This window comes from Petromyzon marinus, unplaced genomic scaffold (genome assembly GCF_048934315.1).
Source record: "Petromyzon marinus isolate PM22_M1 ecotype Great Lakes invasive population unplaced genomic scaffold, UKy_Petmar_22M1.pri1.0 PM_G_Scaffold_105, whole genome shotgun sequence".
Taxonomy (NCBI): Eukaryota; Metazoa; Chordata; class Hyperoartia; order Petromyzontiformes; family Petromyzontidae; genus Petromyzon; species Petromyzon marinus.
Window position 1 is genome coordinate 42,942 of NW_027422657.1, and position 23,824 is coordinate 66,765.

Consider the following 23,824-nt stretch of genomic DNA (forward strand, 5'->3'; position numbering starts at 1 on the left):
TCTCTGTGTGTGGTGAGTCTGTGGGTCTCTGTGTGGTGAGTCTATGGGTCTCTGTGTGGTGAGTCTGTGGGTCTCTGTGTGGTGAGTCTATGGGTCTCTGTGTGGTGAGTCTATGGGTCTCTGTGTGGTGAGTCTATGGGTCTCTGTGTGGTGAGTCTATAAGTATCTGTGTGTGCTGAGTCTATGAGTCTCTGTGTGGTGATGAGTCTAAGAGTCTCTGTGTGCTGATTCTATGAGTCTCTGTGTGTGGTGAGTCTATGGGTCTCTGTGTGTGGTAAGTCTATGGGTCTCTGTGTGTGGTGAGACTATGGGTCTCTGTGTGTGGTGAGTCTATGGGTCTCTGTGTGTCGTGAGTCTATGCGTCTCTGTGTGTGGTGAGTCTATGGGTCTCTGTGTGTGGTGAGTCTATGGGTCTCTGTGTGTGGTGAGTCTATGGGTCTCTGTGTGTGGTGAGTCTATGGGTCTCTGTGTGTGGTGAGTCTATGAGTCTCTGTGTGTGGTGAGTCTGTGGGTCTCTGTGTGTGGTGAGTCTATGGGTCTCTGTGTGTGGTGAGTCTATGGGTCTCTGTGTGTGGTGAGTCTATGGGTCTCTGTGTGTGGTAAGTCTATGGGTATCTGTGTGTGGTGAGACTATGGGTCTCTGTGTGTGGTGAGTCTATGGGTCTCTGTGTGTGGTGAGTCTATGGGTCTCTGTGTGTGGTGAGTCTATGGGTCTCTGTGTGTGGTGAGTCTATGAGTCTCTGTGTGTGGTGAGTCTATGGGTCTCTGTGTGTGGTGAGTCTATGGGTCTCTGTGTGTGGTGAGTCTATGGGTCTCTGTGTGTGGTGAGTCTATGGGTCTCTGTGTGTGGTGAGTCTATGAGTCTCTGTGTGTGGTGAGTCTGTGGGTCTCTGTGTGTGGTGAGTCTATGGGTCTCTGTGTGTGGTGAGTCTATGGGTCTCTGTGTGTGGTGAGTCTATGGGTCTCTGTGTGGTGAGTCTGTGGGACTCTCTGTGTGGTGAGTCTGTGGGTCTCTTTGTGAGTCTATGGGTCTCTGTGTGTGGAGAGTCTGTGGGTCTCTGTGTGTGGAGAGTCTGTGGGTCTCTGTGTGGTGAGTCTGTGGGTCTCTGTGTGGTGAGTCTATGGGTCTCTGTGTGGTGAGTCTGTGGGTCTCTGTGTGGTGAGTCTGTGGGTTTCTGTGTGGTGAGTCTGTGGGTCTCTGTGTGTGGTGAGTCTGTGGGTCTGTGTGTGGTGAGTCTGTGGGTCTGTGTGTGGTGAGTCTGTGGGTCTCTGTGTGTGGTGAGTCTATGGGTCTCTGTGTGGTGAGTCTGTGGGTCTCTGTGTGGTGAGTCTGTGGGTCTCTGTGTGGTGAGTCTGTGGGTCTGTGTGTGGTGAGTCTGTGGGTCTCTGTGTGTGGTGAGTCTGTTGGTCTCTGTGTGTGATGAGTCTAAGGGTCTCTGTGTGGTGAGTCTATGGGTCTCTGTGTGGTGAGTCTGTGGGTCTCTGTGTGTGGTGAGTCTGTGGGTCTCTGTGTGGTGAGTCTATGGGTCTCTGTGTGGTGAGTCTGTGGGTCTCTGTGTGTGGTGAGTCTGTGGGTCTCTGTGTGAGTGAGTCTGTGGGTCTCTGTGTGTGGTGAGTCTGTGGGTCTCTGTGTGGTGAGTCTGTGGGTCTCTTTGTGAGTCTATGGGTCTCTGTGTGTGGTGAGTCTGTGGGTCTCTGTGTGGTGAGTCTGTGGGTCTCTGTGTGATGATTCTATGGGTCTCTGTGTGGTGAGTCTGTGGGTCTCTGTGTGGTGAGTCTATGGGTCTCTGTGTGGTGAGTCTATGGGTCTCTGTGTGTGGTGAGTCTGTGGTTCTCTGTGTGGTGAGTCTGTGGGTCTCTGTGTGGTGAGTCTATGGGTCTCTGTGTGTGGTGAGTTTATGGGTCTCTGTGTGTGGTGAGTCTATGGGTCTCTGTGTGTGGTGAGTCTGTGGGTCTCTGTGTGGTGAGTCTGTGGGTCTCTGTGTGGTGAGTCTGTGGGTCTCTGTATGGTGAGTCTATGGGTCTCTATGTGTGGTGAGTCTATGGGTCTCTGTGTGATGAGTCTATGGGTCTCTGTGTGGTGAGTCTATGGGTCTCTGTGTGGTGAGTCTGTGGGTCTCTGTGTGTGGTGAGTCTGTGGGTCTCTGTGTGGTGAGTCTATGGGTCTCTGTGTGGTGAGTCTGTGGGTCTCTGTGTGGTGAGTCTATGGGTCTCTGTGTGGTGAGTCTATGGGTCTCTGTGTGGTGAGTCTATGGGTCTCTGTGTGGTGAGTCTATAAGTATCTGTGTGTGCTGAGTCTATGAGTCTCTGTGTGGTGATGAGTCTATGAGTCTCTGTGTGCTGATTCTATGAGTCTCTGTGTGTGGTGAGTCTATGGGTCTCTGTGTGTGGTAAGTCTATGGGTCTCTGTGTGTGGTGAGACTATGGGTCTCTGTGTGTGGTGAGTCTATGGGTCTCTGTGTGTCGTGAGTCTATGCGTCTCTGTGTGTGGTGAGTCTATGGGTCTCTGTGTGTGGTGAGTCTATGGGTCTCTGTGTGTGGTGAGTCTATGGGTCTCTGTGTGTGGTGAGTCTATGGGTCTCTGTGTGTGGTGAGTCTATGAGTCTCTGTGTGTGGTGAGTCTGTGGGTCTCTGTGTGTGGTGAGTCTATGGGTCTCTGTGTGTGGTGAGTCTATGGGTCTCTGTGTGTGGTGAGTCTATGGGTCTCTGTGTGTGGTAAGTCTATGGGTATCTGTGTGTGGTGAGACTATGGGTCTCTGTGTGTGGTGAGTCTATGGGTCTCTGTGTGTGGTGAGTCTATGGGTCTCTGTGTGTGGTGAGTCTATGGGTCTCTGTGTGTGGTGAGTCTATGAGTCTCTGTGTGTGGTGAGTCTATGGGTCTCTGTGTGTGGTGAGTCTATGGGTCTCTGTGTGTGGTGAGTCTATGGGTCTCTGTGTGTGGTGAGTCTATGGGTCTCTGTGTGTGGTGAGTCTATGGGTCTCTGTGTGTGGTGAGACTATGGGTCTCTGTGTGTGGTGAGTCTATGGGTCTCTGTGTGTGGTGAGTCTATGGGTCTCTGTGTGTGGTGAGTCTATGGGTCTCTGTGTGTGGTGAGTCTATGGGTCTCTGTGTGTGGTGAGACTATGGGTCTCTGTGTGTGGTGAGTCTATGGGTCTCTGTGTGTGGTGAGTCTATGGGTCTCTGTGTGTGGTGAGTCTATGGGTCTCTGTGTGTGGTGAGTCTATGGGTCTCTGTGTGTGGTGAGTCTATGGGTCTCTGTGTGTGGTGAGTCTATGGGTCTCTGTGTGTGGTGAGTCTATGAGTCTCTGTGTGTGGTGAGTCTGTGGGTCTCTGTGTGTGGTGAGTCTATGGGTCTCTGTGTGTGGTGAGTCTATGGGTCTCTGTGTGTGGTGAGTCTATGGGTCTCTGTGTGGTGAGTCTGTGGGACTCTCTGTGTGGTGAGTCTGTGGGTCTCTTTGTGAGTCTATGGGTCTCTGTGTGTGGAGAGTCTGTGGGTCTCTGTGTGGTGAGTCTGTGGGTCTCTGTGTGGTGAGTCTATGGGTCTCTGTGTGGTGAGTCTGTGGGTCTCTGTGTGGTGAGTCTGTGGGTTTCTGTGTGGTGAGTCTGTGGGTCTCTGTGTGTGGTGAGTCTGTGGGTCTGTGTGTGGTGAGTCTGTGGGTCTGTGTGTGGTGAGTCTGTGGGTCTCTGTGTGTGGTGAGTCTATGGGTCTCTGTGTGGTGAGTCTGTGGGTCTCTGTGTGGTGAGTCTGTGGGTCTCTGTGTGGTGAGTCTGTGGGTCTCTGTGTCGTGAGTCTGTGGGTCTCTGTGTGTGGTGAGTCTGTTGGTCTCTGTGTGTGATGAGTCTATGGGTCTCTGTGTGGTGAGTCTATGGGTCTCTGTGTGGTGAGTCTGTGGGTCTCTGTGTGTGGTGAGTCTGTGGGTCTCTGTGTGGTGAGTCTATGGGTCTCTGTGTGGTGAGTCTGTGGGTCTCTGTGTGTGGTGAGTCTGTGGGTCTCTGTGTGAGTGAGTCTGTGGGTCTCTGTGTGTGGTGAGTCTGTGGGTCTCTGTGTGTGATGAGTCTATGGGTCTCTGTGTGGTGAGTCTATGGGTCTCTGTGTGGTGAGTCTGTGGGTCTCTGTGTGTGGTGAGTCTGTGGGTCTCTGTGTGGTGAGTCTATGGGTCTCTGTGTGGTGAGTCTGTGGGTCTGTGTGTGTGGTGAGTCTGTGGGTCTCTGTGTGAGTGAGTCTGTGGGTCTCTGTGTGTGGTGAGTCTGTGGGTCTCTGTGTGGTGAGTCTGTGGGTCTCTTTGTGAGTCTATGGGTCTCTGTGTGTGGTGAGTCTGTGGGTCTCTGTGTGGTGAGTCTGTGGGTCTCTGTGTGATGATTCTATGGGTCTCTGTGTGGTGAGTCTGTGGGTCTCTGTGTGGTGAGTCTATGGGTCTCTGTGTGGTGAGTCTATGGGTCTCTGGGTGTGGTGAGTCTGTGGGTCTCTGTGTGGTGAGTCTGTGGGTCTCTGTGTGGTGAGTCTATGGGTCTCTGTGTGGTGAGTCTATGGGTCTCTGTGTGGTGAGTCTATGGGTCTCTGTGTGGTGAGTCTATGGGTCTCTGTGTGTGGTGAGTTTATGGGTCTCTGTGTGTGGTGAGTCTATGGGTCTCTGTGTGTGGTGAGTCTGTGGGTCTCTGTGTGGTGGGTCTCTGTGTGGTGAGTCTGTGGGTCTCTGTGTGGTGAGTCTATGGGTCTCTGTGTGTGGTGAGTCTATGGGTCTCTGTGTGATGAGTCTATGGGTCTCTGTGTGGTGAGTCTATGGGTCTCTGTGTGGTGAGTCTGTGGGTCTGTGTGTGTGGTGAGTCTGTGGGTCTCTGTGTGGTGATTCTATGGGTCTCAGAGACCCACAGACTCTGTGTGTGTTGAGTCTATGGGTCTCTGTGTGATGAGTCTATGGGTCTCTGTGTGGTGAGTCTATGGGTCTCTGTGTGGTGAGTCTGTGGGTCTCTGTGTGTGGTGAGTCTGTGGGTCTCTGTGTGGTGAGTCTATGGGTCTCTGTGTGGTGAGTCTGTGGGTCTCTGTGTGGTGAGTCTATGGGGCTCTGTGTGGTGAGTCTATGGGTCTCTGTGTGGTGAGTCTATGGGTCTCTGTGTGGTGAGTCTATGAGTATCTGTGTGTGCTGAGTCTATGAGTCTCTGTGTGGTGATGAGTCTATGAGTCTCTGTGTGCTGATTCTATGAGTCTCTGTGTGTGGTGAGTCTATGGGTCTCTGTGTGTGGTGAGTCTATGGGTCTCTGTGTGTGGTGAGACTATGGGTCTCTGTGTGTGGTGAGTCTATGGGTCTCTGTGTGTGGTGAGTCTATGGGTCTCTGTGTGTGGTGAGTCTATGGGTCTCTGTGTGTGGTGAGTCTATGGGTCTCTGTGTGTGGTGAGTCTATGAGTCTCTGTGTGTGGTGAGTCTGTGGGTCTCTGTGTGTGGTGAGTCTATGGGTCTCTGTGTGTGGTGAGTCTATGGGTCTCTGTGTGGTGAGTCTGTGGGACTCTCTGTGTGGTGAGTCTATGGGTCTCTGTGTGGTGAGTCTATGGGTCTCTATGTGTGTTGAGTCTGTGGGTCTCATCATCATCATCATAGTCATCATCGTCATCATCGTCGTCATCGTCGTCATCGTCGTCATCGTCCTCGTCACGTTCCTCGCGCCGTCTGAGGTGCCACCCACCCAGCACGGACGGTGAGGGACCCTCCTCCCCGCCGGCCTTGCTCCACCGATATCTGATGGGCGACGTCCCCTCCGTGGACAGGCACTGCAGCGACAGCTCCTCGCCCTGCTGCAGCGAACCGTTCACCACGCAGCTGGGCTGGGACGGCTTCACTGTGCCAGGTGGGACAGTGGGGGGTGGGGGTGGGGCAGCAGGAGAAAGGGCTCACAACAGGCCCAAGTCCTCTCTGTTGCGCTCCGTTTGGCGCCTGTGGCCACGTGACGAAACAAGATCAACGTGCGCACGTAACACTCGTAGACACCCACGGGCACCCAGACACCCACGGGCACCCACAGAGAGCCGCAGACACAGAGACACCCACAGAGACCCACAGAGACACTCACAGAGACCCAGAGAGACTCACAGAGACCCACAGACACCCACAGAGACCCACAGACACAGAGACACTCACAGAGACCCACAGAGACACCCACAGAGACCCACAGAGACCCACAGAGACTCACAGAGACCCACAGAGACCCGCAGACACAGAGACACTCACAGAGACTCACAAAGACCCACAGACACAGAGACACAGAGACACTCACAGAGACTCACAGAGACCCACAGACACCCAGACCCACAGAAACCCACAGACACAGAGACACCCACAGAGACCCACAGACACCCAGACCCACAGAGACCCACAGAGACCCGCAGACACAGAGACACCCACAGAGACCCAGAGAGACTCACAGAGACCCAGAGACCCGCAGACACAGAGACCCACAGAGACCCACAGAGACCCACAGACACCCAGACCCACAGAGACCCACAGAGACCCACAGACACCCAGACCCACAGAGACCCACAGAGACCCACAGACGCCCAGACCCACAGAGACCCGCAGACACAAATACTCACAGAGACCCACAGAGACCCGCAGACACAGAGACACCCACAGAGACTCACAGAGACCCACAGAGACGTGCAGACACAGAGACACCCATAGAGACCCACAGAGACCCACAGACACCCAGACCCACAGAGACCCACAGAGACCCACAGACACCCAGACCCACAGAGACCCGCAGACACAGAGACACTCACAGAGACCCAGAGACCCACAGACACAGAGACCCACAGAGACCCACAGAGACCCACAGAGACCCGCAGACACAGAGACACTCACAGAGACTCACAGAGACCCACAGACACAGAGACACTCACAGAGACTCACAGAGACCCACAGACACCCATAAAGACCCAGAGACCCACAGACACAGAGACACCCACAGAGACCTGCAGAGACCCACAGACACCCAGACTCACAGAGACCCACAGACACAGAGACACCCACAGAGACCCACAGACACCCAGACCAACAGAGACCCACAGAGACCCGCAGACACAGAGACCCACAGAGACTCACAGAGACCCAGAGACCCGCAGACACAGAGACCCACAGAGACCCACAGAGACCCACAGACACCCAGACCCACAGAGACCCACAGACACCCAGAGACCCACAGAGACCCACAGACGCCCAGACCCACAGAGACCCGCAGACACAGAGACCCACAGAGACCCACAGAGACCCACAGACAACCAGACCCACAGAGACCCACAGAGACCCACAGACACCCAGAGACCCACAGAGACCCACAGACGCCCAGACCCACAGAGACCCGCAGACACAGAGACTCACAGAGACCCACAGAGACCCGCAGACACAGAGACACTCACAGAGACCCAGAGACCCACAGACACAGAGACCCAGAGAGACCCACAGAGACTCACAGAGACCCGCAGACACAGAGACACTCACAGAGACCCACAGAGACCCACAGAGACCCACAGAGACCTGCAGACACAGAGACACCCACAGAGACCCAGAGACCCGCAGACACACAGACACCCACAGAGACCCAGAGACCCGCAGACACAGAGACACCCACAGAGACCTGCAGAGACCCACAGACACCCAGACCCACAGAGACCCACAGACACAGAGACACCCACAGAGACCCACAGACACCCAGACCCACAGAGACCCACAGAGACCCGCAGACACAGAGACACCCACAGAGACCCACAGAGACTCACAGAGACCCAGAGACCCGCAGACACAGAGACCCACAGAGACCCACAGAGACCCACAGACACCCAGACCCACAGAAACCCACAGAGACCCACAGACACCCAGACCCACAGAGACCCACAGAGACCCACAGACGCCCAGACCCACAGAGACCCGCAGACACAGAGACTCACAGAGACCCACAGAGACCCGCAGACACAGAGACACCCACAGAGACTCACAGAGACCCACAGAGACGTGCAGACACAGAGACACCCATAGAGACGCACAGAGACCCACAGACACCCAGACCCACAGAGACCCACAGAGACCCACAGACACCCAGACCCACAGAGACCCGCAGACACAGAGACACTCACAGAGACCCAGAGACCCACAGACACAGAGATCCACAGAGACCCACAGAGACCCGCAGACACAGAGACACTCACAGAGACTCACAGAGATCCACAGACACAGAGACACTCACAGAGACTCACAGAGACCCACAGACACCCACAAAGACCCAGAGACCCGCAGACACAGAGACACCTGCAGAGACCCACAGACACCCAGACCCACAGAGACCCACAGACACAGAGACACCCACAGAGACCCACAGACACCCAGACCAACAGAGACCCACAGAGACCCGCAGACACAGAGACCCACAGAGACTCACAGAGACCCAGAGACCCGCAGACATAGAGACCCACAGAGACCCACAGAGACCCACAGACACCCAGACCCACAGAGACCCACAGAGACCCACAGACACCCAGAGACCCACAGAGACCCACAGACGCCCAGACCCACAGAGACCCGCAGACACAGAGACTCACAGAGACCCACAGAGACCCGCAGACACAGAGACACCCACAGAGACCCACAGAGACCCGCAGAGACCCACAGAGACTCACAGAGAACCACACAGACGTGTAGACACAGAGACACCCATAGAGACCCACAGAGACCCACAGACACCCAGACCCACAGAGACCCACAGACACCCAGACCCACAGAGACCCGCAGACACAGAGACACTCACAGAGACCCAGAGACCCACAGACACAGAGACCCAGAGAGACCCACAGAGACTCACAGAGACCCGCAGACACAGAGACACTCACAGAGACCCACAGAGACCCACAGAGACCCACAGACACCCGCAGACACAGAGACACCCACAGAGACCCACAGAGACCCACAGACACAGAGAAACCCACAGAGACCCACAGAGACCCACAGAGACCCATAGAGACTCGCAGACACAGAGACACCCACAAAGACCCACAGAGACCCACAGAGACCCACAGAGACTCACAGAGACCCACAGAGACCCGCAGACACAGAGACACTCACAGAGACCCACAGACACAGAGACACCCACAGAGACCCACAGAGACCCACAGAGACCCACAGAGACCCACAGAGACTCACAGAGACACTCACAGAGACCCACAGAGACCCACAGAGACCCACAGACACAGAGACCCACAGAGACCCACAGAGACCCACAGAGACCCGCAGACACAGAGACCCACAGAGACCCACAGAGACCCGCAGACACAGAGACCCACAGAGACCCACAGAGACCCACAGACACAGAGACACTCACAGAGACCCACAGAGACTCACAGAGACCCACAGAGACCCGCAGACACAGAGACCCACAGAGACCCACAGACACAGAGACCCACAGACACAGAGACCCACAGCACGGTTGGCTACTTTACGGCGCGAAACAAGTTCAACGTGCACACGTACACTCGTAGACACCCACAGACACCCAGACCCACAGAGACCCACACGTACACGCACGCACGCACACGTGTGTGTGCGTGCGTGCACGTACGTGCGTGTACGTGCGTGTACGTATGTCTACATGTGTGCGTGTACGTGCGTACGTGCGTGCAAGTGCGTGTACGTGCGTGTACGTGCGTGTGTGTACGTGCATGTGTGTACGTGTGTGTACGTGTGTGTACGTGCGTGCATGTGCGTGCGTGCGTGTACATGCGTGTACGTGCATGTGTGTGCGTGCGTGCACGTGCGTGTACGTGCGTGTGCGCGCGTGTACGTGTGTGTGTGTACGTGCGTGTGTGTACGTGTGTGTACGGGTGCGAGGGGCTGGTAACCCCTCCACCTTCAATTAATTACCACTAAACCACGAGTTAAACTGAAATATGTAACTAATAAGCTTGTGCCGGAGGCCCCGGGGGGCCAGGCGTCTATGACGTCTCCTGGCCAAACCCCAATTGGCGGAGCCAGGAGATTGAATATCTACCCTCGGGGCTCCTCCAGAAACAACGAAAAGCCACTACGGGTGGCCACGTGGAATGTTCGAACGCTCACTGCGGAGGAGAGGCTGCCACTCCTCTGTCGGGAGCTGGAACGGTACCGCCTGGATCTGTGTGGCATTCAGGAGGTCCGGTGGACCGGCTCTGGCTCCTGCCACCATGAGGGGTGGACCGTCCTCTACTCGGGGCAGCAGACTGCCAAACAACAGGGTGTGGCTCTTCTTTTGAACAAAAGAATGAGGGGGCGTGGGAGCGTAGCGGTGAGGTGTGAGAAGCTGTAAGTCCCAGGCTACTTTGGGCTCGCCTTCCCATCAACCGGAGGCGAGGAATGGTGGTCGTTGTTACTTATGCCCCCACCAAAGATGAACATCCGTGGAGGGATGCAGGCAAAGCCGATGAGTCAGATGCCTTCTATGACCTCCTGTCACAGGTGCTGGCTAAAGTGGCCCCTCGGGATAGAGTTATCATGTTGGGTGACTTCCATGCCCGAGTTGGTCATGATACTGGCACCTGGTCTGGAGTGATTGGAGGGCATGGGCCAGATCAGCTCAATAACAACGGTAGGAGGCTGCTAGATGTTTGTGCAGCCCATGGGCTTGTAATTACCAACACGCTGTTCCGGCATCGGCGCATCCACACAACATCATGGATGCATGCCGGGTCCAAGCAAGAACATCTGCTGGACTACATAGTGACGGACCAGCGGATGCGAGCCCATGTCCTTGACACCAGGACCTACCGTGGAGCTGATCTGCCCTCTGACCATCGACTAGTCATCTGTAAGATGTGCCTGCCATTCTTCCACTCCGGTGGTGGGTGTATACCCAGGACCCCATTCCAACCTAAAGTGGCCTGGTCTCAGTTATCTGATGAAAGTTGCAAGCGAGAATTTCATCATCGCTTGCGGCTGGGATTGGCATCGTCCTCCACTCCTCCTGATGTCGAGGGTAAATGGGCGAGGTTTAGGACTGTGACTCATGCAGCTGCAATGGCTGCTTTGGGTACGCGGTCCAGACCTCCCCATAGACCCTGGCTGACAGAGGAGGTGTTCAGGATGGTTGAGAAAAAGCGACAGGCCCACTGTCATCGGCTACAGAATCCCACGTCAGAGAATGTGGAGGCTTACCGCAGCCTTCGCTCGGAGGTTCGGAGAGCCGTGAGGCGCTGCAAGGATGGGTGGTAGTCGCGGGTTGCTGAGGAGATTGAGTCTGCCTCAGTGGCCCGTGATCACAAATCTCTATTTAACTCCATCAAAAAAGTAATTTGCAGCGCCACACCTATTACCATCATTAGGGGAAAAAACGGTGACCCAATCTCCGACCCCCAGAAACAGGTTTGCAGGTTTTCTGAGCATTTCTGTGAGGTCCTGGGGGAGGGAAAATCCCTCAGCCAGGAAAACATCGTGGCACAAAGTGAGGATGACCCTGCTGAGGCTGCGGTGCATCAAATATTGGAAGAAGTCACCCCCTGTGAGTGGCTGGCTGAGGTGCCATCTGTTGAGGAAGTACTGAAGGCGATCCGGAGTCTGAGACCAGAAAAGGCAGCGGGCAGAGATGAGGGAGGGCGGCGTTTGTGCACAGACTGCCCTATATGACATCATAACAACAGTCTGGACCACTGGATGGGTTCCGCAGGATTGGAAGGATGCCCTGGTGGTCCCCCTTTTTAAGAAGGGGGACCGCACAGACTGTAACAACTACAGGGGCATCTCACTCCTCAGTGTGCCGGGAAAGGTCCTGGCAAGGATTATTCAACATCGCCTTGCCAGGCATGCTGAGGAGAGGCTTGCGGAGCCCCAATGCGGTTTCAGGAAAGGGCGGTCCTGCACAGATGCCATATTTTCTGTCCGTCTGCTACAGCAGAGGTGTAGGGAATTCCAACAAGACCTACATCTCTGCTTTATTGACCTGGTCAAGGCCTATGATACCATCAGTAGGCCTGGGCTCTGGGTTGTTCTTCGTGCTTTTGGAGTACCTGACCCTCTGCTCACGATCATTAAGGACCTTCATGATGGTGAGCGGGCCCGGGTAAAACTACGTGGCCGGGAGTCAGAGCCATTCCCTGTTAACCTTGGGGTGTGACAGGGATGTCCTCTGGCTCCCACATTATTTAACATCTACTTTGACCACGTAGTTCGTGAAGCCTTCAATAGCTGTACCGGGGGAATCTCCATATGGTACAGATATAATGGGAGGCTGATCGACGCCCGGGTGCGGTCAAGGGATGGCTCCCTATTGCTCAACCATGTTATGTATGCTGATGATTTGGTAATAACTGCTCATTCAGAGGAGGAGTTGGAAACGCTGCTGCTGAGACTGGAGCGTGCCACTAAGAGGTGGGGCCTTACCATCAGCCCCACCAAAACTAAGCACCTGCCTGGGTATTTTGTACCATCGGACACTCCGCCCCCAAAACTCCCAATCGGTGATGGGGCAGTTGTGGAGAGAGTGGAGAGTTTCCCATACCTGGGCAGTGTGCTTATGACTGGCTCCAGTTTAACAGCAGAGGTCTCACTCCGAATCAGTCGAGCGGCAATATCTTTTCATCGGTTGCGTAACGCTGTGTGGAAGCTACCTGGTCTGTCGCTCCGCACTAAGCTTCAGGTCTTCTCGGCCACGGTCATTCCCTCCCTTCTCTACGCTTGCGAAACGTGGACCCCCCTAATGGAACATCTTCGCCGGTTAGAAACATTTATGCTGGCCTGCCTACGATCCATCCTGGGTTTAACCAGAATGGATTGTGTGAGGAGCTCACAAATCCTTGAAAGATCTGGGCAAGGTCCCATCGGTGAGCTCCTCCGGCGGGGAAGGCTGCGATGGCTGGGTCATGTAGCCCGCATGCACAGCCACCGCATGCCGAAACAGCTTTTGTTTGGCCGGATTGAGGGGGCTACGCGGGCACGGCACGGGCTAGAGAAGAGATGGAGTGATGTGGTACAGGAGGACGTGGAGCTGAGTGGACTTGCCGATGACTGGTACCAGCGGTGTCAAGATCGGCCTCTGTGGAGGAGGCTCGTGAAGGACGCTACTGGGCAGTTGGAGGCAGTCACCCTCCAACAACAACGGAGGGCGGAGGAGCGACGCTCACAACAACGAGCGGAGCGCCGGGTGGCTAAAGCACAGCAGGTTGCCACAGTCAGTCGACCCGTGCGTGGCACCTGGGTCTGCCCCGTGACCTCCTGCCAGCGGGCGTTCGACACTTCACGTGGCCTCAGGGTGCACATAGCCTGGCACAAGCGTCGTGGTGACGTCACCGCCACTTAGTGGCGAATGGCGGTTGTTGTTGTTGTACGTGCGTGCGTGCGTGCATGTACGTGCGTGTGTGTGCGTGCGTGTGTGTACGTGCGTGCGTGTACGTGTGTGTACGTGTGTGTGCATGCGTGCATGTGCGCGTGCGTGCATGTGTGTACGTGCATGTGCGTGTACGTGTGTACGTGCGTGCGTGCGTGTGCGTGCGTGTGTGTACGTGCGTGTGCGTGCGTGTACGTGTGTACGTGCGTGTGCGTGCGTGTGCGTGCATGTGTGTACGTGCGTGTGCGTGCGTATACGTGTGTACGTGCATGCGTGTGTGTACGTGTGTGTGCGTGCGTGTACGTGTGTGTACGTGCGTACCTGCGTGTGCGTACGTGCGTGTGCGCGTGCGTGCGTTCGTTACCCAGCACGGTGAGCCTGATGGTCTCTAGCTTGATGAAAGTGCCGAACTTCACCTTGCACGTGTAGACGCCGGCGTCGCTCGCCCGCAGCCCGGCGATCTGCAGCGACGCGTCCCTCCGCGTCGCGTTGCGGGCGAATCGCACGCGGGACGCGAAGTCCGGGTAGATGTGCCCCTCGCCCCCGGCGAACGTGGCAACCTGAGGGCAGGGGGGTGGGGGACGGACAAAAAGGGCTCCGCCATCGCCACCGCCGCCGCCGTGAGGCTATCCGCACGTACCTACACGGAGACAATTTCAACCGAGGAGATGGATTCTGGGCTTAGCAATCGTCGGAAGGATTTGACTAACCATTTGGGGTCTTAATTGATTGTTCACGCTTACGGTTACCAAGAGAGATTCGTTCATGAGGCTATCCGCACGTACCTACACGGAGACAATTTCAACCGAGGAGATGGATTCTGGGCTTAGCAATCGTTGGAAGGATTTGACAAACCATTTGGGGTCTTAATTGATTGTTCACGCTTACAGTTACCAAGAGAGATTCGTTCATGAGGCTATCCGCACGTACAAACACGGAGACAATTTCAACCGAGGAGATGGATTCTGGGCTTAGCAATCATTGGAAGGATTTGATCAACCATTTGGGGTCTTAATTGCTTGTTCACCCTTACGGTTACCAAGAGAGATTCGTTCATGAGGCTATCCGCACGTACAAACACGGAGACAATTTCAACCGAGGAGATGGATTCTGGGCTTAGCAATCGTTGGAAGGATTTGATAAACCATTTGGGGTCTTAATTGATTGTTCACGCTTACGGTTACCAAGAGAGATTCGTTCATGAGGCTATCCGCATATACAAACACGGAGACAATTTCAACCGAGAAGATGGATTCTGGGCTTAGCAATCGTTGGAAGGATTTGATAAACCATTTCGGGTCTTAATTGATTGTTCACGCTTACGGTTACCAAGAGAGTTTCGTTCATGAGGCTATCCGCACGTACAAACACGGAGACAATTTCAACCGAGGAGATGGATTCTGGGCTTAGCAATCGTTGGAAGGATTTGATAAACCATTTGGGGTCTTAATTGATTGTTCACGATTACGGTTACCAAGAGAGATTCGTTCATGAGGCTATCCGCATATACAAACACGGAGACAATTTCAACCGAGGAGATGGATTCTGGGCTTAGCAATCGTTGGAAGGATTTGCTAAACCATTTCGGGTCTTGATTGATTGTTCACGCTTACGGTGACTTTCAGACCGCATCCATTATTTTCGTCTCCCCCCTCCTCTTTTCCGAACATAGATGGACTCGTCCATCTGAACAAACTTCCAAATCGCTCTCCGTGGTGCTGACGTTAAAAAAAACCCGCCATTTTTATTCAAATTGTTCTTGCTGTGGTTTTCACACCTGACGATGATTGCTTCTTGTGTTGCAGTCGAAACGTCGTGAGAATTTTATTGTTTTATATTTTTATTATTTTATTGTTTCCCTTCTACGTGGCGGTGACTTTACCGAAAGAACCAAGAATAAGACCCTAATAGTTCAGTGGGCTTTACCAGGTTTAAATTTACATTTATTTTTATACTGTTCAATTGATTTGTTTTCCTATACGTTGCACTCCTGACACGTGTTCTTGTAGCCGTTTGTTGTTGGAACGTTCTGACCCACCCCATCTGTGAACAAAGAGCTTTACAGCTCATCGGATTCCTCCTGCAGTGTATATACATATTCCGATTCTGTTTCGATTTAAAGCTTTCGTGACTGCAGGGATTCACATTCTTGGTTCTTTCGGTAAAGTCACCGCCACGTAGACTGGAAATAAAATAATGAAGTCAAGTAATAATGCAATTCTCACGACGTTTCGGCCACAACACAAGTGGCCTTCTTCAGGTGAAGAAACAGGGCTATCAAGAAGACGGAGCTTGAATGAACGCTGTTAAGCAAGGACCACGTCTTTTGAAGCTGTGTGGGCGGAATTTTGATTTAAAGCTTTCGTGACTGCAGTGATTCATATTGTTAGCTCTTTCGGTAAAGTCACGTTGAAGGGAAACAATAAAATAATAAAATATATATAAAACAATAAAAAATTATTGTTTTATATATTTTATTATTTTAATATATTTTATTATTTTATTGTTGCCCTTCAACGTGACTTTACCGAAATAGCTAAGAATATGTGTGGGCAGAGTTGAATTAGCATGTTACCATCCCACCTCCCTCTCCGGAGGTGAGGCTGGTAACATGCTAATTCAACTTCGCCCACACAGCTTCAAAAGACGCGGTCCTTGCCTGACAGCGTTCATTCAAGTTCCGTCTTCTTGATAGCCCTGTTTCTTCACCTGAAGAAGGCCCACTTGTGTTGTGGCCGAAACGTCGTGAGAATCGCATTATTATTATTTTATTTCATTATTTTATTTCCAGTCTATGTGGCGGTGACTTTACCGAAAGAACCAAGAAGGTGAATTCTGATTCTGTACGAGCCTGTGAGGGCGGCTTCTGTGTAGGAGCCTGTGGGGGCGGCTTCTGTGTAGGAGCCTGTGGGGGCGGCTTCTGTGTAGGAGCCTGTGGGGGCGGCTTCTGTGTAGGAGCCTGCTGGTGCCTGTGTAGGAGCCTGTGGGGGCGGCTTCTGTGTAGGATCCTACGGGCGCCTGTGTAGGAGCCTGCTGGTGTCTGTGTAGGAGCCTGCTGGTGCCTGTGTAGGAGCCTGCTGGTGTGTGTGTAGGAGCCTGCTGGTGTCTGTGTAGGAGCCTGCTGGTGTCTGTGTAGGATCCTGCTGGTGTGTGTGTAGGAGCCTGTTGGTGCCTGTGTAGGAGCCTGCTGGTGTCTGTGTAGGAGCCTGCTGGTGCCTGTGTAGGAGCCTGCTGGTGTGTGTGTAGGAGCCTGCTGGTGCCTGTGTAGGAGCCTGCTGGTGCCTGTGTAGGAGCCTGTTGGTGCCTGTGTAGGAGCCTGCTGGTGTCTGTGTAGGAGCCTGCTGGTGTGTGTGTGTAGGAGCCTGCTGGTGCCTGTGTAGGAGCCTGCTGGTGCCTGTGTAGGAGCCTGTTGGTGCCTGTGTAGGAGCCTGTTGGTGTCTGTGTAGGAGCCTGCTGGTGCGTGTGTAGGAACCTGTTGGTGCCTGTGTAGGAGCCTGCTGGTGTCTGTGTAGGAGCCTGCTGGTGTCTGTGTAGGAGCCTGCTGGTGTCTGTGTAGGAGCCTACTGGTGTCTGTGTAGGAGCCTGCTGGTGCCTGTGTAGGAGCCTGCTGGTGCCTGTGTAGGAGCCTGCTGGTGCCTGTGTAGGAGCCTGCGGACTTCTACATAGGAGCTACGGGCGTCTCTGAGTAGGAGCCCAAGGGAGTCTCTGAGTAGGAGCTACAGGCGTCTCTGCGTGTCCGATGGGCGTCTCTGAGTAGGAGCTACGGGCGTCTCTGAGTAGGAGCTACGGGCGTCTCTGAATAGGAGCCCAAGGGAGTCTCTGCGTAGGAGCTACGGGCGTCTCTGAGTAGGAGCTACAGGCGTCTTTGAGTAGGAGCTACAGGCATCTCTGAGTACGAGCTACAGGCGTCTCTGAGTAGGAGCTAAGGGCGTCTCTGAGTAGGAGCTACGGGCGTCTCTGAGTAGGAGCTACGGGCGTCTCTGAGTAGGAGCTACAGGCGTCTCTGAGTAGGAGCTACAGGCGTCTCTGAGTAGGAGCTATGGGCGTCTCTGTGTAGGAGCTACAGGCGTCTCTGAGTAGGAGCTACGGGCGTCTCTGAGTAGGAGCTACGGGCGTCTCTGAGTAGGAGCTACGGGCGTCTCTGAGCAGGAGCTACAGGCGTCTCTGAGTAGGAGCTACGGGCGTCTCTGAGTAGGAGCTACAGGCGTCTCTGAGTAGGAGCTACGGGCGTCTCTGAGTAGGAGCTACGGGCGTCTCTGAGTAGAAGCTACAGGCATCTCTGAGTAGCGATGTGCGTCTCTGTATCCCTCTCTCTTTCTCACGTAGATGTTCGTAGTGGGCATCTGCAGGAACCACTCCACGTCCAGGACCTCGGTGTCCGTGGGGTTGCCCGTCCAGGTGCAGCCCAGCACCACCGTCTCCCCCTGCACTTTCTCCATCCACGAGACGGCTGCAAAGAGGGGGGAAAGGGGGTGGTGGTGGTGACACGGTTGTGAAGTAATATCTTCAAGTAGACTCACACAGAGACCCGTAGACTCACACAGAGACCTGTAGACTCATACGGAGACCCATAGACTCACAGAGACCCATAGACTTTACACAGATACCCGTAGACTCACACATATACCCATAGACTCACACAGAGACCCATAGACTCACACAAATACCCGTAGACTCACACAGACACCCGTAGACTCACACAGACACCCGTAGACTTACACAGAGACCTGTAGACTCACACGGAGACCCATAGACTCACAGAGACCCATAGACTTTACACAGATACCCGTAGACTCACACATATACCCATAGACTCACACAGACACCCGTAGACTCACACAGATACCCGTAGACTCACACAGAGACCCGTAGACTCACACAGAGACCCGTAGACTCACACATAGACCCATAGACTCACACAGAGACCCGTAGACTCACACAGAGACCCGTAGACTCACACAGAGACCCGTAGACTCACACAGAGACCCGTAGACTCACACAGATACCCGTAGACTCACACAGAGACCCGTAGACTCACACAGAGACCCGTAGACTCACACAGATGCCCGTAGACTCACACAGAGACCCATAGACTCACACGGAGACCCAAAGACTCACAGAGAGCCATAGACTTTACACAGATACCCGTAGATTCATACAGAGAACCGTAGACTCACACAGAGACCCGTAGACTCAAACAGAGACACGTAGACTCACACAGATACCCGTAGACTCACACAGATGCCCGTAGACTCCCACAGAGACCCATAGACTCACACAGAGACCCGTAGACTCACACAGATACCCGCAGACTCACACAGAGACCCATACCCAGAGAATTACACGGGGACCGATAAGATTTTATCGTGGCCTCTTGCGTTTTCACCCGCTTGAAACAAAATCAGCTAAGGTGACCCACTCCTGGGCGGAGGGGTACGTCTATATGCACGCTGAACTTCTTTCGCACAACCGTAACGTAGCCAACCGTGCGAATCGGAAGTGCGGGGGAAGGACAAAAAAACTAAACGTTAAAAGCAGATTGTTGTTGTGGTGGTGGTGGCTAGACTCTCGTTGCGAAAGCTCCCTCCTCGCGGTGGCCATGAACAACACAGAGCTGCCTCTGAGCTGCCTGCTTCTTCAAGTGACTCTCTGTGGTTCACTGGGAACGGAACCCGCGGAAGTGGACATCACAGAGCTGCCTCTGAGCTGCCTGCTTCTTCAAGTGACTCTCTGTGGTTCACTGGGAACGGAACCCGCGGAAGTGGACATCACACATTGAAGTATCACCTATGAAGTGTCACCTATGAAGTGTCACCTATGAAGTGTCACCTATGAAGTGTCACCTATGAAGCGTCACCTATGAAGTGTCACCTATGAGTATCACCTATGAAGCGTCACCTATGAAGTGTCACCTATGAAGTGTCACCTATGAAATGTCACCTATGAAGCGTCACCTATGAAGTGTCACCTATGAGTGTCACCTATGAAGTGTCACCTATGAAGTGTCACCTATGAAGTGTCACCTATGAAGTGTCACCTATGAGTATCACCTATGAAGCGTCACCTATGAGTGTCACCTATGAAGTGTCACCTATCAAGTGTCACCTATGAAGTATCACCTATGAAGTGTCACCTATGAAGTGTCACCTATGAAGTATCACCTATGAAGTATCACCTATGAAGTGTCACCTATGAAGTGTCACCTATGAAGTATCACCTATGAAGTATCACCTATGAAGTGTCACCTATGAAGTGTCACCTATGAAGTATCACCTATGAAGTATCACCTATGAAGTGTCAACTATGAAGTATCACCTATGAAGTATCACCTATGAAGTATCACCTATGAAGTGTCACCTATGAAGTATCACCTATGAAGTGTCACCTATGAAGTATCACCTATGAAGTGTCACCTATGAAGTATCACCTATGAAGTGTCACCTATGAAGTATCACCTATGAAGTATCACCTGTGGTATCACCTGTGGTATCACCTATGAAGTGTCACCTATGAAGTGTCACCTATGAAGTGTCACCTATGAAGCGTCACCTATGAGTGTCACCTATGAAGTGTCACCTATGAAGTGTCACCTATGAAGTATCACCTATGAAGTATCACCTATGAAGTGTCACCTATGAAGTGTCACCTATGAAGTATCACCTATGAAGTATCAACTATGAAGTGTCACCTATGAAGTGTCACCTATGAAGTATAACCTATGAAGTGTCACCTATGAAGTGTCACCTATAAAGTGTCACCTATGACGTGTCACCTATGAAGTGTCACCTATGAGTATCACCTATGAAGTGTCACCTATGAAGTATAACCTATGAAGTGTCACCTATGAAGTGTCAGCTATGAAGTATAACCTATGAAGTGTCACCTATGAAGTGTCACCTATGAAGTGTCACCTATGACGTGTCACCTATGACGTGTCACCTATGAGTATCACCTATGAAGTGTCACCTATGAAGTATAACCTATGAAGTGTCACCTATGAAGTGTCACCTATGAAGTGTCACCTATGAAGTGTCACCTATGAAGTGTCACCTATGACGTGTCACCTATGACGTGTCACCTATGAGTATCACCTATGAAGTGTCACCTATGAAGTGTCACCTATGAAGTGTCACCTATGAAGTATCACCTATGATGTATCACCTATGAAGTGTCACCTATGAAGTGTCACCTATGAAGTATCACCTATGAAGTATCACCTATGAAGTGTCACCTATGAAGTGTCACCTATGAAGTATCACCTATGAAGTATCACCTATGAAGTGTCACCTATGAAGTGTCACCTATGACGTGTCACCTATGAAGTGTCACCTATGAGTATCACCTATGAAGTGTCACCTATGAAGTATAACCTATGAAGTGTCACCTATGAAGTGTCACCTATGAAGTATAACCTATGAAGTGTCACCTATGAAGTGTCACCTATGAAGTGTCACCTATGACGTGTCACCTATGACGTGTCACCTATGAGTATCACCTATGAAGTGTCACCTATGAAGTATAACCTATGAAGTGTCACCTATGAAGTGTCACCTATGAAGTGTCACCTATGAAGTGTCACCTATGACGTGTCACCTATGAGTATCACCTATGAAGTGTCACCTATGAAGTGTCACCTATGAAGTGTCACCTATGAAGTGTCACCTATGAAGTATCACCTATGATGTATCACCTATGAATTGTCACCTATGAAGTGTCACCTATGAAGTATCACCTATGAAGTATCACCTATGAAGTGTCACCTATGAAGTATCACCTATGAAGTATCACCTATGAAGTGTCACCTATGAAGTGTCACCTATGAAGTATCACCTATGAAGTATCACCTATGAAGTGTCAACTATGAAGTGTCACCTATGAAGTATCACCTATGAAGTATCACCTATGAAGTATCACCTATGAAGTGTCACCTATGAAGTATCACCTATGAAGTGTCACCTATGAAGTATCACCTATGAAGTGTCACCTATGAAGTATCACCTATGAAGTGTCACCTATGAAGTATCACCTATGAAGTATCACCTGTGGTATCACCTATGAAGTGTCACCTATGAAGTGTCACCTATGAAGTGTCACCTATGAAGCGTCACCTATGAGTGTCACCTATGAAGTGTCACCTATGAAGTGTCACCTATAAAGTGTCACCTATGACGTGTCACCTATGAAGTGTCACCTATGAGTATCACCTATGAAGTGTCACCTATGAAGTATAACCTATGAAGTGTCACCTATGAAGTGTCACCTATGAAGTGTCACCTATGAAGTGTCACCTATGAAGTGTCACCTATGACGTGTCACCTATGAGTATCACCTATGAAGTGTCACCTATGAAGTGTCACCTATGAAGTGTCACCTATGAAGTGTCACCTATGAAGTGTCACCTATGAAGTATCACCTATGAAGTGTCACCTATGAAGTATCACCTATGAAGTATCACCTATGAAGTGTCACCTATGAAGTGTCACCTATGACGTGTCACCTATGAAGTGTCACCTATGAGTATCACCTATGAAGTGTCACCTATGAAGTATAACCTATGAAGTGTCACCTATGAAGTGTCACCTATGAAGTATAACCTATGAAGTGTCACCTATGAAGTGTCACCTATGAAGTGTCACCTATGACGTGTCACCTATGACGTGTCACCTATGAAGTGTCACCTATGAAGTGTCACCTATGAAGTGTCACCTATGAAGTGTCACCTATGACGTGTCACCTATGATGTGTCACCTATGAGTATCACCTATGAAGTGTCACCTATGAAGTGTCACCTATGAAGTGTCACCTATGAAGTATCACCTATGATGTATCACCTATGAAGTGTCACCTATGAAGTGTCACCTATGAAGTATCACCTATGAAGTGTCACCTATGAAGTGTCACCTATGAAGTATCACCTATGAAGTATCACCTATGAAGTGTCACCTATGAAGTGTCACCTATGAAGTATCACCTATGAAGTATCACCTATGAAGTGGCAACTATGAAGTATCACCTATGAAGTATCACCTATGAAGTATCACCTATGAAGTGTCACCTATGAAGTATCACCTATGAAGTGTCACCTATGAAGTATCACCTATGAAGTGTCACCTATGAAGTATCACCTATGAAGTGTCACCTATGAAGTATCACCTATGAAGTATCACCTGTGGTATCACCTATGAAGTGTCACCTATGAAGTGTCACCTATGAAGTGTCACCTATGAAGCGTCACCTATGAGTGTCACCTATGAAGTGTCACCTATGAAGTGTCACCTATAAAGTGTCACCTATGACGTGTCACCTATGAAGTGTCACCTATGAGTATCACCTATGAAGTGTCACCTATGAAGTATAACCTATGAAGTGTCACCTATGAAGTGTCACCTATGAAGTATAACCTATGAAGTGTCACCTATGAAGAGTCACCTATGACGTGTCACCTATGACGTGTCACCTATGAAGTGTCACCTATGAAGTGTCACCTATGAAGTGTCACCTATGATGAAGGTCTGACACGCGAGGGAGACTGTGTCCAGGAAAGACAAAGCTCCCCCGTGTAGCCTTCAACAGGCTGTAGGGGCAAGTGCTGCTAGCGAGTCAGCAGCAGCAGCAGCTGCTACAACATGTGACACAGCACCACGCCCGGCCGCCTTTGTCTCCCTCCCACCCCCCCCCAGTGGCGACGTTCAACCCAGTCGCTAACCACTGCGCCACCGCTCCCCGTTACCGCACCAGCCTCGTGTGCCAGGCTAGGTTCACTTTGAGACATCGAACACCCCCTCACAGATCCGCACCGCCCGCACCGCCCCCGCCCACCACCGTTATCAACGCCGCTCGTGCCAGGCTAGGTGCACTTGGGAAAACAGAACAAACTTACCCAAACAAACACACACACAAAGCCTCGCCAATAAGACGGCACGACCAGCGAGACAGCCGCCGACTCACCGCTCATAGCGATCGCAGTCACTTGCAGCAGCAGCAGCGGCAGCAGCAGCGCAGAGCGAGACACCGCCATAGCCGCCATCTTGTCTTCTCCTCGGCTCTCTCGCGCCCTGACGTCACGCATCACGTGGGCGAGGGGCGGAGCTCCGGTGGATTCACCCCCCCCCACACGCAACCCCCACCCACGAAACTACCCCCACCCACGCCCACGCCCCTCACCCCATTCACCCAACCCACTCTCTCTCCCACCCCTACGCTCTCAACACGTCACGTGGGTGAGGGGCGGAGCTCCGGTGGATTCACCCCCCACCCCCTCCTCACGCAACCCCCACCCACGAAACTACCCCCACCCACCCACCCACGGCCACGCCCCTCACCCCATTCACCCAACCCCCTCTCTCTCTCCCCCACTCCGCTCTCAACACGTCACGTGGGCGAGGGGTGGAGCTCCGGTAGACTCCCCCGCCCCAACCACGCCCCTCTTTACAAGGACCCTCCCCCTTCCCTAAGACCTCGGCAAGGTTAAAGGTCAAAAGCAACGAGCCGACTTTT

At 52.5% G+C, this 23,824-nt stretch overlaps 1 protein-coding gene across 1 annotated transcript in view; it reads right to left on the bottom strand.

Annotated features, from left to right (window-relative positions):
• LOC142908863 (coxsackievirus and adenovirus receptor homolog) overlaps positions 1 to 23,364 on the bottom strand; it is a 62,987-nt gene extending 39,623 nt beyond the window's left edge. The window contains exons 1-4 of the mRNA XM_076059505.1: positions 23,276 to 23,364; positions 17,650 to 17,777; positions 13,692 to 13,887; positions 5,681 to 5,833 (exon numbers count right to left, since the gene is read on the bottom strand). Coding sequence (XP_075915620.1) covers positions 5,681 to 5,833; positions 13,692 to 13,887; positions 17,650 to 17,777; positions 23,276 to 23,354 — 556 coding nt within the window. The 5' untranslated portion in view covers positions 23,355 to 23,364. The remainder of the gene's footprint in view (positions 1 to 5,680; positions 5,834 to 13,691; positions 13,888 to 17,649; positions 17,778 to 23,275) is intronic.
• Positions 23,365 to 23,824: the final 460 nt, after the last annotated feature.